Below are 15,276 nucleotides of genomic sequence, written 5' to 3' on the forward strand. Positions count from 1 at the left end.
GTTAATGTTGTTGGTTACACCGAGCTTTCCCTGCTTTGACAAATCTCTGCTGCGAGTTCACATCTGAGGAGACGAAACTGCAGCTTCAAATGGGATTGAACCTGTGTTATTGGCGTAGAAAAAGGACGTTGGGTTTATTGAAATAGATATTTTTCTAAATGTTCATTAGGGCCTTGGACGAGTTCTGTCATCTGATGCTTTTCGCATGCATTCTAGTGCATAACTGACAGTCAACTACCTATTTAACCAACTGGTCACAAGACGCTTAAATATGACATAATGGAATGAAAGGTAAAACTGTCATCCAAGAATGAAAGATTGCATTGCCATTATGATGATATAATCTCATCCTGTAGAAAGGCAAAATGACGACAATTTACCGATTAATCCCATAAAAAAAGTCTTCTGATATAGACCAAATACCAATGAAAGCAATGGAAACAAATCACACAATTATCAATAAAGATGGCTGTTTTGTCAATTCTTTGATTTGAGACAATCTCATGTGGACAAAGGGGAATCAAACTTGACCAAACCGTTTTGCTGATATGCAAATCAGGCTAATTTAGATGACAATAGCTTTCCCTCGTCTGCACATTCTGCAGATGAGATATAAACCACAACACAGCTGCAGCTGGGTGGCAGGCAAGCAATAGCATTAACAATGGGGAAGGTAAGGAGCAAATGCTGTTTTACAAAGGTTTTCAAGATCTTTCAAGCAGTAACTATGTAGTGCATGCTGATAGTTTACCAGGATCGGTCTGTCTCCTTCCTTCCAGATTGCATTCTTTGAGGATAAGAACTTCGAAGGCCGACACCATGAGTGCAGCAACGACTGTCCCGACCTGCGCTCCTACTTCGGCCGTTGCAACTCCATCAAGGTGGAGAGTGGCTGCTGGGTGCTGTACGAGCGTCCCAACTACACTGGACACCAGTACATCCTGAGCTCCGGGGAATACCCCGATCCCCAACAGTGGATGGGATTCAATGATAGCATCAAGTCATGTCGCTCTATCAAAAATGTAAGCTCAATAACCAGTAGTTAACCACCAGATAAAAGCTTTGGCAGTCATCATTTAGTAGTGCTTGTCTTGTTCAGGTTACAATATTGTTGATGCACCAGTTTTATTAAGCAGGGATACTTTTACTACATCAATCAGTAGAACATAAGTCAAATTGGGAATTTTTTTACATAAAATCAAGGACAAAGCTTTATCTTTACACAGTTCTGGGTTAACTTTTTGCAGGAGAGTGCCCAGCTCCAGTCAAATACCACAGAGTGCCCCAACCAAGCAGTAATCAGTCAAAGGCCAACAGAGAAAAAGGAGAGATAAAAGGCTCATGATTTGGCAGCAGGGTGCTTCATGTCAGTGCCCATGCACATCAAGTATTGAAGGAAACTAGGAAAACAGCCAAAAAACCCATTTGTAGGTTTGAGCCAAGTAGATGAGGAGACAGAAATAGGTCAAACGATTCAGATACTAACGTGATATCATCAACTTTTACTTCACTAACTCTTTCAAGGTTTATGGAAAGTCCTGGAAGATCCGGTTCTACGAGAAGAAGGATTTCGAAGGCCAGGCGGCAGAGTGCACCGAGGATTGCGCATCCGTTTACGAGGCCTTCAAGTTCCAGGAAGTCCACTCCTCTGTGGTCATGGACGGCGCGTGGGTCCTCTACGAGCAGCCCAACTACCACGGACACCAGTACTTCCTGGAACGTGGCGAGTACCACAACTTCACAGACTGGGGCGCCACCTCCCCTGCTGTGGGATCCTTCCGCATGATCACAGAGTTCTAGAACCGCAGTGACCATGACCCAATAAAGAGTTATGTGAATGCTAAAGACACCAACGTTCTAGAATTCTTAATGAAAATCAAGTTCCAGAACCCCTATAAGGTTCCAAAGCCCTATGACAATCTAAATTCCAAATACTTCCAGAGTTCCAGAGTCCTAACGCCACTCAAGTTCCAGAATTTTGACAAAGTTCTAAAACCCCTCATGAAGTTCATTGTTCCAAAAGATTTTGGAATCTTCTTCAGCCTCCCACCTCCCGCATCTTCCATTTGGACATCTGTGCATCTCCCCAGAACCCTGAGTGTTGCACTCAAATAAATAAAAAGTATTTATTACCCGTAACCGTGACGTCTGTATTCTTTCTTGTTCAGTTACATGACACCTCAACAGCCTTTAGTCTTGTCTTCTAGAGTCCACCAGTGTTGTTTGACATAATTTACATCCCAAGACAGATTGGTGTCAGATCATACTTAACATCGTCAGGGACATGTATTATGCAATAAGAAACTTTGCAAGAAAAAAGTGCATCATTCATTGACAAAAATGGTTAACGATAGACATTGATAGTTACAAACATTTCCACATCAACATATTGCCAATGAGCCACACAGATTTCTGCAGAGATCCTGATTCACAATTTCATAATTCAGCTCAAAAATATGTTTAAAGTTATTATTCATCCACAACAGAAGTTTGTAGTATGACTATGAGTATTAATAAAAGTACTTGTTGTAAACTTAACACACAATCAAATAAAAATGACCTGTATTTAATATTTTGATTGTTTACTTGCTTATTATAATTAATTGGAGATGATAATACTGTTTGGGGCGGCTGTGGCGTAGTGGAGAGCAAGGTAGTTCTCCAATCAGAGGGTCGGTGGTTCGATACCCGGCTTCGGCAGTCGATGTGTCCTTGGGCAAGACACTTAACCCCAAGTTGCTCCTGAAGGCTTGCCATCGGTGTGGACTGGATGTTGCATGAATGTTAGCTAGAGTCTGATGGTGGCACCTTGCATGGTAGCCTGTCATCAGTGTGTGAATGGGTGAATGATATGTAATATACTACTGATTGTAAGTCGCTTTGGATAAAAGCGTCTGCTAAATGACTGTAATGTAATGTAATGTTTGTGATAACACTATCTTTAACTATTCACTTTAATAAAATATTTTTAATTTTAATAGTAAATCATATTCAATAGTGGTGTGCTTAACTATGTGAAATACAGCCAAACCTGCAATGGTGGTCATTATAACTGTAAGTGAAACTTCATTTTTAACATCACAACAATGTCACTAATATTCAGACATATTTTTCGTCGCCCAAACAAATAGATTGTATATAATACAGCGCAAATATTTGATGATAAACCACTTTCTGAATTTGTCCCAGGGATGTTAACATTTAAAACTGAAATATTTTTAGACCCTAGATTGTATTTATTGTGTTTATGTAAATGCTTGTTTACTTAAGGAGATGATATGAATAGCAGAGCGAGATAGTTTCAGATATACATTTTTTGTGGGCTAAATGAATCATCCTTTCAATTTAGAACTTTAATATCTGTATAAAACTTCAAACTGTCTTCAGAATTAAACACTCTTGCAAAATACCTTTTTAAATAAAATAGTCCAAAGTAAAAGACACCATGTCAAGAGCTGACACGAGCAAATGTTACACTACACAAAAACACGTCTACAGTATTGTTTTGGGTACTTTTGTTTAATTCTTCTAGAAAACATTTGAGTTTTTTAAAGTTTCAATAGGATCAATACAAGCTGACCTTAGTAGTATCTGTAAAAAGTGTCTACAGGTTTCATCACTGCAGTTCAATATAATTATGTTAATGAACTGTGGATTTTCCCCCAGCAGTTTATGACTTCTGAGTAATAATGTTGCATATTTTGACCAGATAATGATACCCTTCATTTTTACAGCACATCAAAGTGTATTGCCTACATTAAAGCTTAACATAAAATTACATAAACGAGACACATTTATCGCAGCGGTCCAGATCAGTGTGGATTGAGCAGCGACCGAGCTTTAGATACTTGGCACCTCTAAACAACCACTGTGTGTGCAAAGGTAATTCAGTGAGTAAGAACAATGGGCAGACTCTAGATGAATATTTGGATTGTAATAACTGGTACATGCGCTGCTAACCATGCATTTGGTAGTATTGTCTCGGCCATGTATAAAGAGCACTGCGTTTGTTTCGGCATCGGGTAATTTAAGAGCTGGAGATGGAGAAGGTGAGGACAGCTTTGTGAATGTGTTTATTTTGTTGCAGGAGCTTTTACATTTCTGAATTTGGTGCAAGGGAAACTTTAAAACCCATATGCAGTCTATAATCCTGTCTATTCTTTTCCAGATTGTGTTTTACGAGGACCGGGACTTCAAGGGAAAGTCCTACGACTGCAAGGGGGACTCAGTCGACCTGCAGGGCTTCATCCACCGATGCAACTCGTTGAAGGTCGAGGGTGGCTGGTGGGTTCTGTACGAGCGCAACAACTACGCCGGCTACCAGTATGTCATCGGCCCGGGGGAGTACAATGACTACCGCCGCTGGATGGGCTTCAATGACTGTGTCAGATCCTGCAGGATCATCAGAAATGTAAGTGCAATAACAAATAAACAAGAATAACTAAACACATTTTCTTCCTCGTGGTTTATTTCATTGATTGTTTTTTTTTTTGTTTCAGGCCAAAGGGCAAAACAAGCTGAGGCTGTTCGACCGGCCAAACTTTGTGGGTCAATCTTTGGAGTTGACAGAAAACACAAAGTCCATCCAGGAGAAGTGGATCAGACAGGAGGTCCAGTCCTGCAAAGTCCTGGAGGGCTCCTGGATCTTCTTTGAACATCCCAACTTCAGCGGCCGTCAGTACTTGCTGGAGAAAGGGGAGTACCGACAGCACTCAGAGTGGGGAGCTCTGAAAGCCACTGTGGGATCCATCATGATAATATTGGAGCTGTGAAATGAAACCAGTTAAAGTCTCTTGCAATGCGATGTTATGAATTGCAATAAATGTATTTGACCCTTATGTTTGTTTGTGTCTGTGCAAAGTTCAGATATTCTCTGAAAACAATTAATTATTAATTTTGCAAATACAAGTCCAGATATACTGAATATATCACAATTACTCTTTTTTAAGTACTCTCTTTTATTAGATTAAAGCAAAACTTGTATCCAATTGCCAGTTTAGTAGGTACAACTAGGCTTAAATAATGCAGTCTAATGTGACAACCCTGCAATAAATCCTATTCATATCCAGATTATGATCAAACTGTTTAAGTGGGGTGTTGAGTCAAATGATATAATCCACTTTAAGTAAAAACACAAGGTCTGGGTTGCTTTCCTGAGATCAGATGAGATCAGAACAAGTGCTCTTCCAGGGGGCAATGAAGTTGTAATGAATTGAATTTAAATCAATTATATAACACATCAATACACAGAGGCAGTACTGGTTTTGGTATAGTATTACAATTTTTAAGTGTAATAAATCTTTAAAAAGCTAAAGGATTCCTGCCACAGAGAGAGCAATGGGGAGATTTACATTCTACTGGTTTATAGGGCTGCAGCAAATTATTCTTTTTTATTATTGACAAATCTGCCAATTATTTGTTTGGCCTATAAAACATCAGAAAATCTTTGTGCTTGAAGTCACGTCTTTGCTTCTTTTGACCAACAGTCCAAAACCCAAAGATACTGTGAAAATGCAGCAAATCTTCACTTTTCAGAAGCTGGATATCAGATGTTTGTCATAATGTGCTTTATTTCTCAAAATAGTTATTTTGTGGAGCGACTGATGTATTAACTAATCGTTCATTTTTAGTGACGAGTCATGCTATTTGATGGCGGATATAAAAACAGAATAATGAGCCACGAAGACCTGGCAGATGGACAACTCTACTGCATCATCAGCTGCAGAAGAGACAATTTAATTGGATCAATAAACTGTTTCTGTAATAGGGCATTTAGAAGATCAAGAGGTCAGCTGCTGTAATAGTGAGTAAACGCTGTATAAAGCCCAACATTTAAAAAAACAATCGCAGCATCAGCCATTGTGCACATGTAAATGCGGAGGCAATTAAAACTACAATGACGGCTATCTAGTGTATTTCATTGTGTCCATATACACTCTTCATATTAATCTAGACGAGGCTTGTAGGCGATATTGTGTATGTGAAAGGTGGAATAACAAAGGTTTCTGAAAGCTCTCATACATCCAAATTCATAATAAGAGAGTGTCTGAAAACATGGAAGCCTCATATCAGCCTAAGTGTCTCATTCATTGCAATTAAACCCAAATTGATATGGATGCGGTGTCATATTAATGCTCGCTAATAGCTCTCACATGAACCCATCCTGTCCTGTGGTGGTAAATCTCTCCCATCTTTCCCGTCCATCTGACTAGACGTGAGCGGGACATGAGATCCTGCACCTTGCAGTGTCGGTGTTTTCAAATAGCAAAAGAACGACGGGAGGTGGATGTTTCAAATGCAGTTTGAATAGTAATAATTAAATCAGCCACTGTGGAAATGTCAGTGTGTAAAGTCAAGAAAACCGTCTGCAAATTAACCAACGTTACGAGACAAAGGGTTTCAAGCAGTGCATCATCAGGAGGCTGTAAGCTGTAGGTGATTTCAACATACTGACCCAGAAAAATCTCTCCTAGTGTGTTACAGAGTAGTAGTAGTAGTAGTAGACAATTTGAACTGTAAGCTTGTGCCACAAGTCCTACTAAAACTTATATATAAATATAATACAACTTATAAGAAAAGAGATTATGTCACACTGCTTAATTGATAAAACAATTAATGAAGTTGCAGACCTTCTTTATTTTCCGTTTGTACTGATTCTACATTTGTCTTTAATGCATTGAATGCAGCATCTGATACAACAGTAAAATATTTTAAATAGTCGTGTAGATGATACAGACATTGATACTGCATGTTGTTATGAGAATATCAGACCTTTTTTCTGAAGATAATACTCATAAAAGCAGTGAAGTGATTATTATCAATCGGTACCGGCCATTCGTGTTTTATAAAGTAAGAAATATACTATGACACAAATGACAAAATGTGAATTTAATAATAGGAAATAAAAACACCAACAAACAAAATATAAGATGTGCTTTTGCACTTCCACACATTTCTGAATCCATGAAATGTAAATTGATATCCGACTGTCCTTTTTACAAAAAACTAAATGAGTGAGGAAGCCTTTGCTGTGAGTTTCTGTGATTCCTGCATGATGGAGGTTTATTCTTCTCCACACACATAACAGTAAATAAGCTCAGAAGTCCTTCATATGTCTGCAAAAAAACCATGCAACCACATACAAAATGAATCAGACTGTGCATTTGAGTGATGATTAATGAGGTGTCTCTCTTGGAGGTGCATTGTAGTCCCCCCTCTGCTGTGGACCATCCTCGCTGCAGACGGTCCTGTGACTCTCAGCTGATGCAGGTCACAGAGCTCAGCTAAACCTGCGGACAAAGAGGTGCAGCTTGCTGATGACTCAGTAGGATTTGCCAGTAAGAGCCTGGAGCTTGCCAGCTGCCGTTAGTGCTGACGCTCGGCTCGATGGAACAACGCCGTGACCCCCGACGGCACAAAGGGATTCCAGCCAGCATGTTCCCTCCAGCTGCAGTTATTCACCTCTAAAGCCTCTTTGTTTACCCCAACCCCATGATGCTTTTTGTGGGTGATAGGGGAGGTAAACAGTGAGAGCACATCACAGTGAGCCAGTGTGCACCCTCTAGAGGATGATGTTTGGAGCTGCAGACAAGAGAGTTTGGCGTACTTTTGGTCCAAGGCTGTTTGATTTAGACTCAGTCCTTTAGTTTCAGTAAACAGCATACACGGACTGCAAGCCAAACCTGGTCCCCAAACATCAGTGTTTCTCAAGACTGCGCTTGTGGATGAATCGAAGCAAATCCCTGCAGCCGAGGCCCAACATGACGTGGGAAGTTTTCAGAGAAGAGTGGAGACTGCTATAGGCGGATTCATGCTCATTTGGAGGAGATGTTCAACAGTCACATGATGCTGCAGTGTTGTCCACATACTTTAGTCCATGTAGTGTGATCACCCTGGAAAAGTTGACTCAATTAAGAATACTCAAAAATGTCAGTATGTGTACTTATTATGCTTTTAGAGAGTGTTTTTATTGGACAATACTGTCCATATATGTTTTGTTTTATCTATAAGAATACTCTTTGAAAAGTAAAATGAACTAGTTTTTAAAGTACATCTACTCCACGGTAACTAAACAATAAATAATCTATAAATAAGCAAACATTGTTGATTTCAAATGTTTAACTGCTAGAAACTAGATGCCTCCTACTTCAATGAAAAGTCCATCTTCAGTGTTTGTGAACTGAACTGTTTATGTTTCCACGTCGTACTTGTGAAAGTTGCATACTGAACCACAATTGGCTTCCAAACTTTTTGTAATATTGAAAATAAGTTCTATATTAAATTCAGATTTAAGGTGAAACTTTCCATCATTTCCCAAACTATATTATACATATCAGTCTGCAGCTCAAACATCCCAGTGAAGTAACAATAAGCAAAATACTTTCTAGTTTTCCTGTTGAATGCAGGGTCACTGTTAAGATGATTAAATATACAAATACATGAAGACGTAACAAGGAGAGAACGTCAATATTGATGAAGCCGTGGAATCAATAAGTCATTTAGCCACAGCGACTGATGCTGCATGCTACAGGAGGAGAGGATAAACATATTGGAATATTGACGCGTTGAATACATTTGCTGCTTTTCAATTAACATGACAATAATAAACATAGATATCAATATCTTTATCATCAATATGCAGCTTTGTTTTCCTACTATATTCAGATCATAATTTGGGTTTTGCCTCTGTATTAAGGTTGTCTAATTATTGATCATATGATATCTCCTGTTGTCTCGTTTGTGCCCTGAAATAAACAGATTTATGGATTCATGGCTGCAGGAATTAGCTCATATTTAGTCTTCCGACACATAGTACTATCTTTATCATGCAGATGTTTTATGATTCTTTGTAATCTGCATGAACAGAAACCTGAGTTAACACGTACAGAGTCCTGAAACACTTCCCCCCCTCGAGCCCCACGCTTCCTCCAGCTCAGTTATTTATAACCTCTCAGCACTGAGAGGAACTATGTTAATCCCGGGAAAAGAATGCCGTTTCTGTCTGCGAGAGTTACCTTGTATGGCAAGAATGGAGAGACGGGAGATTGACGTACTCTAATGCAGTGAGAGAGAGAGAGAGAGAGGGGGGGGGAGACATACAAACATACAGAGGGTCAAATACATTAAAGTCTACAGCAGGGTTTAAACTAGCAGAGAGAAAGCAGCTGGTAAAAACATCTTTGTCTGCAGCATTGTCCTTTATGGGAGTAATATCCACCCTGACACACACATCTCCCATCAAAGCTCCTAATGGACTGTTTAATAAAGTGATGATGCTGATGAAAGGCTGTCTGAAGCATTCGGGGGTTAAAGCAGCCACGAGTATCCCCACAGCTTCACGTACAAGCTCTTTGTATGGCACTAAAATGATTATTATTATTATTATTATTATTATTATCATTATTAACGTAGAAACATTGTATGTGATCAGAGGCTCATCTCAGACTGTAGACTGTGTTTACCATCTTTCTCACAAGTTAAACTTTAATAATCATTCTCAGAAAGTCAGTAAATAAAAATAGTTGTTGGCTGTTTGGTTTGGCTCTTTACTCCAACACGTGATGGACATGTTGTTTTGTGTTGACCCCCTACAGTTAAACCTCTTTGCTTTTGTGTAACTTTTTGAATCTCATGGTGAACATACGTTTAAATGTTCCCGTTCGTTATGTGTGAAGTGAGCTTTCGTGCTCGGCCGCGACCCATCTTTTCACACAGCAACATGCATGCATCACGTTTGGTTTTGCCCATTCTTCCACCATGTTGGACAAAAAGGCTGTGAGTCTATGCTTAGTTATGATGCTAACGTATATATAATTCACATCCTTGGTGTTGAACCATCACCCCCTAGGAATGCAGCTGTCACGGTTAGACTGGAGTAGAAGTAGAAGTTACTTTGAGCTAACATTTTGTTGTTGTGCTTCAGCAACGTTTGCTTTTGTCATCGAGTGCTGCAGGAATGATTTCTACAGTAAATGATTCAACATTTCTACATTTCAGTCTATGGGGTTTTTTTCACTGTTGGATGCCTGAAATAAGGTCTGTGGTTAACACAAGCTAGTGGGCTACGCTCACATGAACAAACATGCACCAACAGACGGCCGGCCGGCTTTGTAAAGAAGTCACAGAAAAGCTTGGAGACTTTTTCTTTGCTCCGATAGACATTACTCTGCTATATCTTTACGTGGCAAACATACCATATCTTTACAAACTTATGAGAAGCAAAAAGTACACTCAAAGTTGGAGTGCAGGCAGCTGAAACAGCATCATCAGATCCAGGATGTTAAGCCTCTGATCCAGAGAGAGATGACTGCTGAGATAGATCTGCTTCGGGTCTCTTGTCACCCTCTTGTCCTCTGAGCAGACCCCCTGCAGAGAGGTCGTGTTCCTGTGATGTGGCTCTCTGCCCACCACGCACTCATTTGGCAAATACTCTCACCGCCTCCTTCACACACCTGACACTCAAACACACACACACACACACACACACACACACACACACACACACACACACATACGGACCCGCTGGGATGTTAATTTGGACCTGAGGACTACGCAGGGAAAGAACCCCACCGCGCTGGAGACAGAAATGAGAAGTTATGACGAGTTGTTTCCTTCTGTGCATCTGTTTTCTCCATATTATCTATCATTTATTAGTGTCATTGCCAGTTATCTATATAAGGATAGTGTATGGCAGGACGGCAGTTATTAAATATTATAGTCAGAATTCAAAATGAGACTTTATTGATCTCTAGGAAAAAAGTTACAGCAGCATTATAGCTTAATATTAATTACAATGACAAAATTAGAAGAAAAATAAGGCATTAAAAAGCTCAAGTTTTCTTATTGAAGTAAAGGGAGTCCCATTGATGTAAATAAACCGCCAGAGGTATATAAAAATATCAAAGTATATTGTGTTGTGTACAGTATCAGTGCTCAACACGTCATAGAATAACACTGCAATAAAATGAAATATATAGAATACTGTGATATCACATAAAATATAGTAAATATAATATATATTATTAATTCATAGTTCGTTGTTGCTAGCTTTGTAAACTCCCACTTCATCATGTTTTAACTGTTAAAGCTGTAATAGTGCTTACTCTAATCATAAATAAAAATACAAATAATTCTTAATATTATAATAGAGTAGAAAAGGTCAATCTAAATAAAAATAAAAATAAATATGTGTCGTTAATCATCAAGTATTAAAACGACTGCATCACGAAAGTCAAGACATATAAACGTATACTTGTACTCATACATGCATGCATATCCAAACTTCCCCCCAAAAATACGATAGTACAAACCAACCTTACGTTCACATGTACACATTTATTTCATCCATGATTTTACTTTACGTAGCTTATCTATCTTGTGTCAAAACACTCAATATTTCGATTTTAAAAGCAATTTTTTATTTAAATATATCTCGAAATACATTTTTATTTTGTAGAAATAAATATATGTAATGCCAGACATGTTACTAGTACATCTATTATAGTAACAGCAGTGATACCTCATGACATCCTTTTGTTGGAGGTGAAACAAACAAAAGAAACAAAATACTTAATATCACAATAACTACTTTATATCAACAAGGCTTTTGAGTACGGTTCATTTTCTGCTGTGTGTTTGATGTTTTTCCTTATTGTCAGTCTGTTAGATTCACAAACAAAGCTACAAATTCCCCTAGAAGCCACCAGATGGCAGTATTGTACACAGAGTCCTAAACTAGGGTACCCGGCTTAGTTTATACAACCAAATAACCTCTGCAGGCTGATTGAAGTGCACCACCAAAGGAACAGCGTCAGTTTAAAGCAGCTTTCATTATGTTTCCTGCCTGGTTTGATATTCATCTCATCATTTTGTAAAAAAACTTGACGTAGAAATATGTATTTTTTTCTGTTTTGTTTGAATAAATTCTACTGCAGATTAGCAATTTAAAGGTGATTATTCTGTTGAAACAGTTGCGTATAAAACACGACAGATAAGATTAATGGAAGACACACAGCAGATGAAACAGGAGGTTCAGCCTCAGCAGTCGATACATGATTCACACCACTTTCACCACTTTCACCACATTCACGGTGAATATGGATCTCTGCAGTCACCTTCTTATTTCTGTATTCATTCAGCTCTCGCCTGTGCATGCACACCTTTGTGCTAAAGGTTTACCAGGGAGCCCGGTGTGACGTCAAAGCTAAAGGGGGGGAGAGAAGGAAAAAAGAAACAGTATTGCCATGGAAACCCATCTCCCTCAGTTTGTCTATGATCTCGGATCCATTGTGGATCTGAGAACATGAAGGCTGTATTATTATTAATGCACAGACGTGCAGCCCTGCACAAAAAAGAGACAAGAGACAATCCTGTTAGGTCACATGAACGTAGAGCAGATGAGTGGATGGGAGAGATGTTAAAATGTTTTTGGACAGCAGACTTTGTGTTTATCTTCGATGACGGACTGCTCACTAAAATAGATTTTTATTGCCTGTTTAAAGTACAACTCCAGACCAGTCCCATTGAAATTCTCATGAACATGAACTCCTAGGTAGACCCAACAGGGGGTTTAGAGTTAATTGGATTAGTTGGTGGTAAAAAGATTTCTAACAACTGTTACAGATTTGCTTTAAAAGTACAAAAACCCTAAAAGGTGATTTGCACATCGCCACATGAGTTATGCAGATTGGACAGATGTCAGTCAAACACGTGCTCTAATCAGGCAAGTTAAGTGAGATCACCTGTGTGGCTGCAGCGTAAGTGTGCAAGGTCTTTACATGTGTTGGTGATCTTGCCATCTGCTCCTTCATATCAATAGCTTTGATAAGCCTCCAATCCACTCAAGTCCACTGATGATTGGCGGAATAATAATGTCATTACTCTCTCAGAGTTGGGATTTTATTTTATTTTTTTACCATAAAAAGATCCAAGGAACTTGTTTCAAGTGAGAGCGAAACATAAAAGTTATATTCAGCATGAAAGGGACTGGATACAAAACAGGTGCAAAGGATGCTGTGTTTGATGGAGATCAACAACAGGTGAGTTTTTATTTTTTATTTTTTTTATTGACTTTTCAAAACCAAAAACACAAGAGCAAATGTTTCTAAAAGCCGGGAATGCTTTAACCGATCAATAGTCCTGTTACTACACAGAATGTCTTCCCGCCTGAAAGACATGAAGAAGCTTCCCAGTTGCAGAAAGATGTAATTATTGCACTTGATGTGTTTGCAGCGTCTTTGACTAATAACATTAGTTTGTGGAGTTTAAGGTTATATTTAAAAAAAACAAAAACAAGGATATTTAAAAAGTTATTTGATCAGATCATAGTTTATGAGCTCTGTTTGGTATGATACAAAAATATCTACCTGTAACTTACTTGTTTATATGCTTTGATGCATATCGTGTCCTGTAGACTGCAGAAATAATGGCACATTTGATTTATGCAATATGAACCATGGCACAGACCGCTTCATATTCATTAAAAACTACATTTTGGAGCTCTGCAGTGGATTTGATTGTACCATAGTTTCCCTTGAAATACATTAATTCTGGATTCATTGTACCACGCTGGTGTAAGGTTGTTGTGTTGATGCCCTTTCCATTCCTCAGGTGTAATGTTCTCATTGATCAGTGGCATTAATATTCTAAATCATTATCCAGCACAAACAAACTAGCATCTGCAGTATTTTTGGTTCATTCAGGCTGTTTAAAAGCTCATCTGGCTCAAACATACAGTTTTCATCTCCAGGGGTTCCTTTGTCATCTCCAGGCTGAAGTGCACGTATTCTCCTCCTCAGTCACGAGCTGTGATGATGATGATGATGATGATGATGATGCTGTTGTCGTTATTGTTGTTGTAATTGTTGCTTTGTGGGGATTTGAGGTTGTTTGCATTGCTGACGTCGTCACCCTGATTTCATTTGCATCGAACAGAGACGCCCCCACCTTCCTGGAGTCTGGATTCATGTGAGGACATTTAAGGTGGTTTTATTTGTGTGGTGTTGGGGGCTCAATGATTCGTTTCACCTTTAATGGTGGTCTACAATATTACAAACGCTTATTTCATGATGTCTTATGGCTTATGTCAAATTACTTTGCCACTGTTTAATGTTAGTGTGTGAAATGTGGGACACTGTTTAATGTTAGTGTGTGAAATATGGGACATCCTGTGGTGTTATAACTGACCTTGTGCTTTCATAATGCGGATCTACACCTGACGGCAATGTGCACTTGGATAATGTGGATATGGATTTATCAAGGTGATGGCGTCGTGTTTGCTGCAGAGCTGCAAGGCGTCGACGTCCTCCCTGACTTGTTTTTGTGTAAAAAAAAAAAAAAAAAAAACAAAAAACCCACAGATGGCTTAAATTGTACAGCAGCTCGATGATGCATGCTCGCCAAACCAAACACTGGTTTATGACTGAGGAGGAGGGGGGGCGAGGAGGACTGCAACGTGTCCCACACACACACACACACACACACACACACACACACACACACACACACACACACACACACACACACACACACACACACACACACACACACACACGCGGGCAGACAGACCTTGCCTGTCGCTGGCTTTCTGAGTGTTTACAGTGCCGTATGAGGGGGGATCCTGGGAGGCAGCTATTTTTAGCCCTGGTTTCATCATTCCTCTCTCTCCGCGCTGCGTGCTGCATTCTAATGAAGACACGAGCGAACAGCAGTAAAACACCTTCTGTCTGCTTCATCCCACAGAAAAAAAAAAGAACTCAAACAAATAGCTCGGGCATCATAGTGACTGTTTTCACCTTTTTTAAAAAAAAATTATTTATGTCCTTTTTATTCCACTCCACACAGACAGGATGGTAAATGAACCGCAGTGTGAAGCCACATTTTTAAATTTACATGAAGTGCAGGCTGTAGCACGTTTGTGACCTGACCAGGCGGTGAACTCGGCCCGTTCTGACGTCGGATGGGAAAGATAACAGTTAAGTCCTACGCAGGGGAACTGGTGATGAAGCCTGCCACTGTTTCATCTCTGGGTTGCCACAACAGACTCAGCGTCTCGTCCCCCCCCCCTCCCCCCACCAACCGACTCCCCCTCTCAACCTCCAACACTTGGTGCAAAGAAATGAGAACGCCACAGTGACAGGAAGGCCACATCATCATCATCATCATCATCACTGTATGGACAAGGCCATGCTCTGGACCGAAGCTACAACACAACAAGGTCCTGCTCTCTGTATCGTTGATTCTGGTTTCGTTTAGACTACTTTTAAGGCTGCACCAATT

The 15,276-nt window shown here is 39.5% G+C and overlaps 2 protein-coding genes across 2 annotated transcripts; both read left to right on the forward strand.

Annotated features, from left to right (window-relative positions):
• The first annotated feature begins 664 nt into the window (after nt 1-664).
• LOC129104895 (gamma-crystallin M2-like) lies at nt 665-1,800 on the forward strand. Its single transcript, XM_054615760.1, has 3 exons — nt 665-673; nt 780-1,022; nt 1,525-1,800. The coding sequence occupies exons 1-3, from the start codon at nt 665-667 to the stop codon at nt 1,798-1,800; spliced, it is 528 nt and encodes a 175-aa protein (XP_054471735.1).
• A 2,335-nt stretch (nt 1,801-4,135) lies between these two features.
• On the forward strand, nt 4,136-4,772 carry LOC129104984 (gamma-crystallin S-1-like). The gene is made up of 2 exons (XM_054615846.1): nt 4,136-4,411; nt 4,500-4,772. Exons 1-2 carry the CDS (start codon nt 4,136-4,138, stop codon nt 4,770-4,772), a joined length of 549 nt encoding a protein of 182 aa, XP_054471821.1.
• The last annotated feature ends 10,504 nt before the right edge of the window (nt 4,773-15,276 follow it).

Source organism: Anoplopoma fimbria, chromosome 16, assembly GCF_027596085.1.
Source record: "Anoplopoma fimbria isolate UVic2021 breed Golden Eagle Sablefish chromosome 16, Afim_UVic_2022, whole genome shotgun sequence".
NCBI lineage: Eukaryota > Metazoa > Chordata > Actinopteri > Perciformes > Anoplopomatidae > Anoplopoma > Anoplopoma fimbria.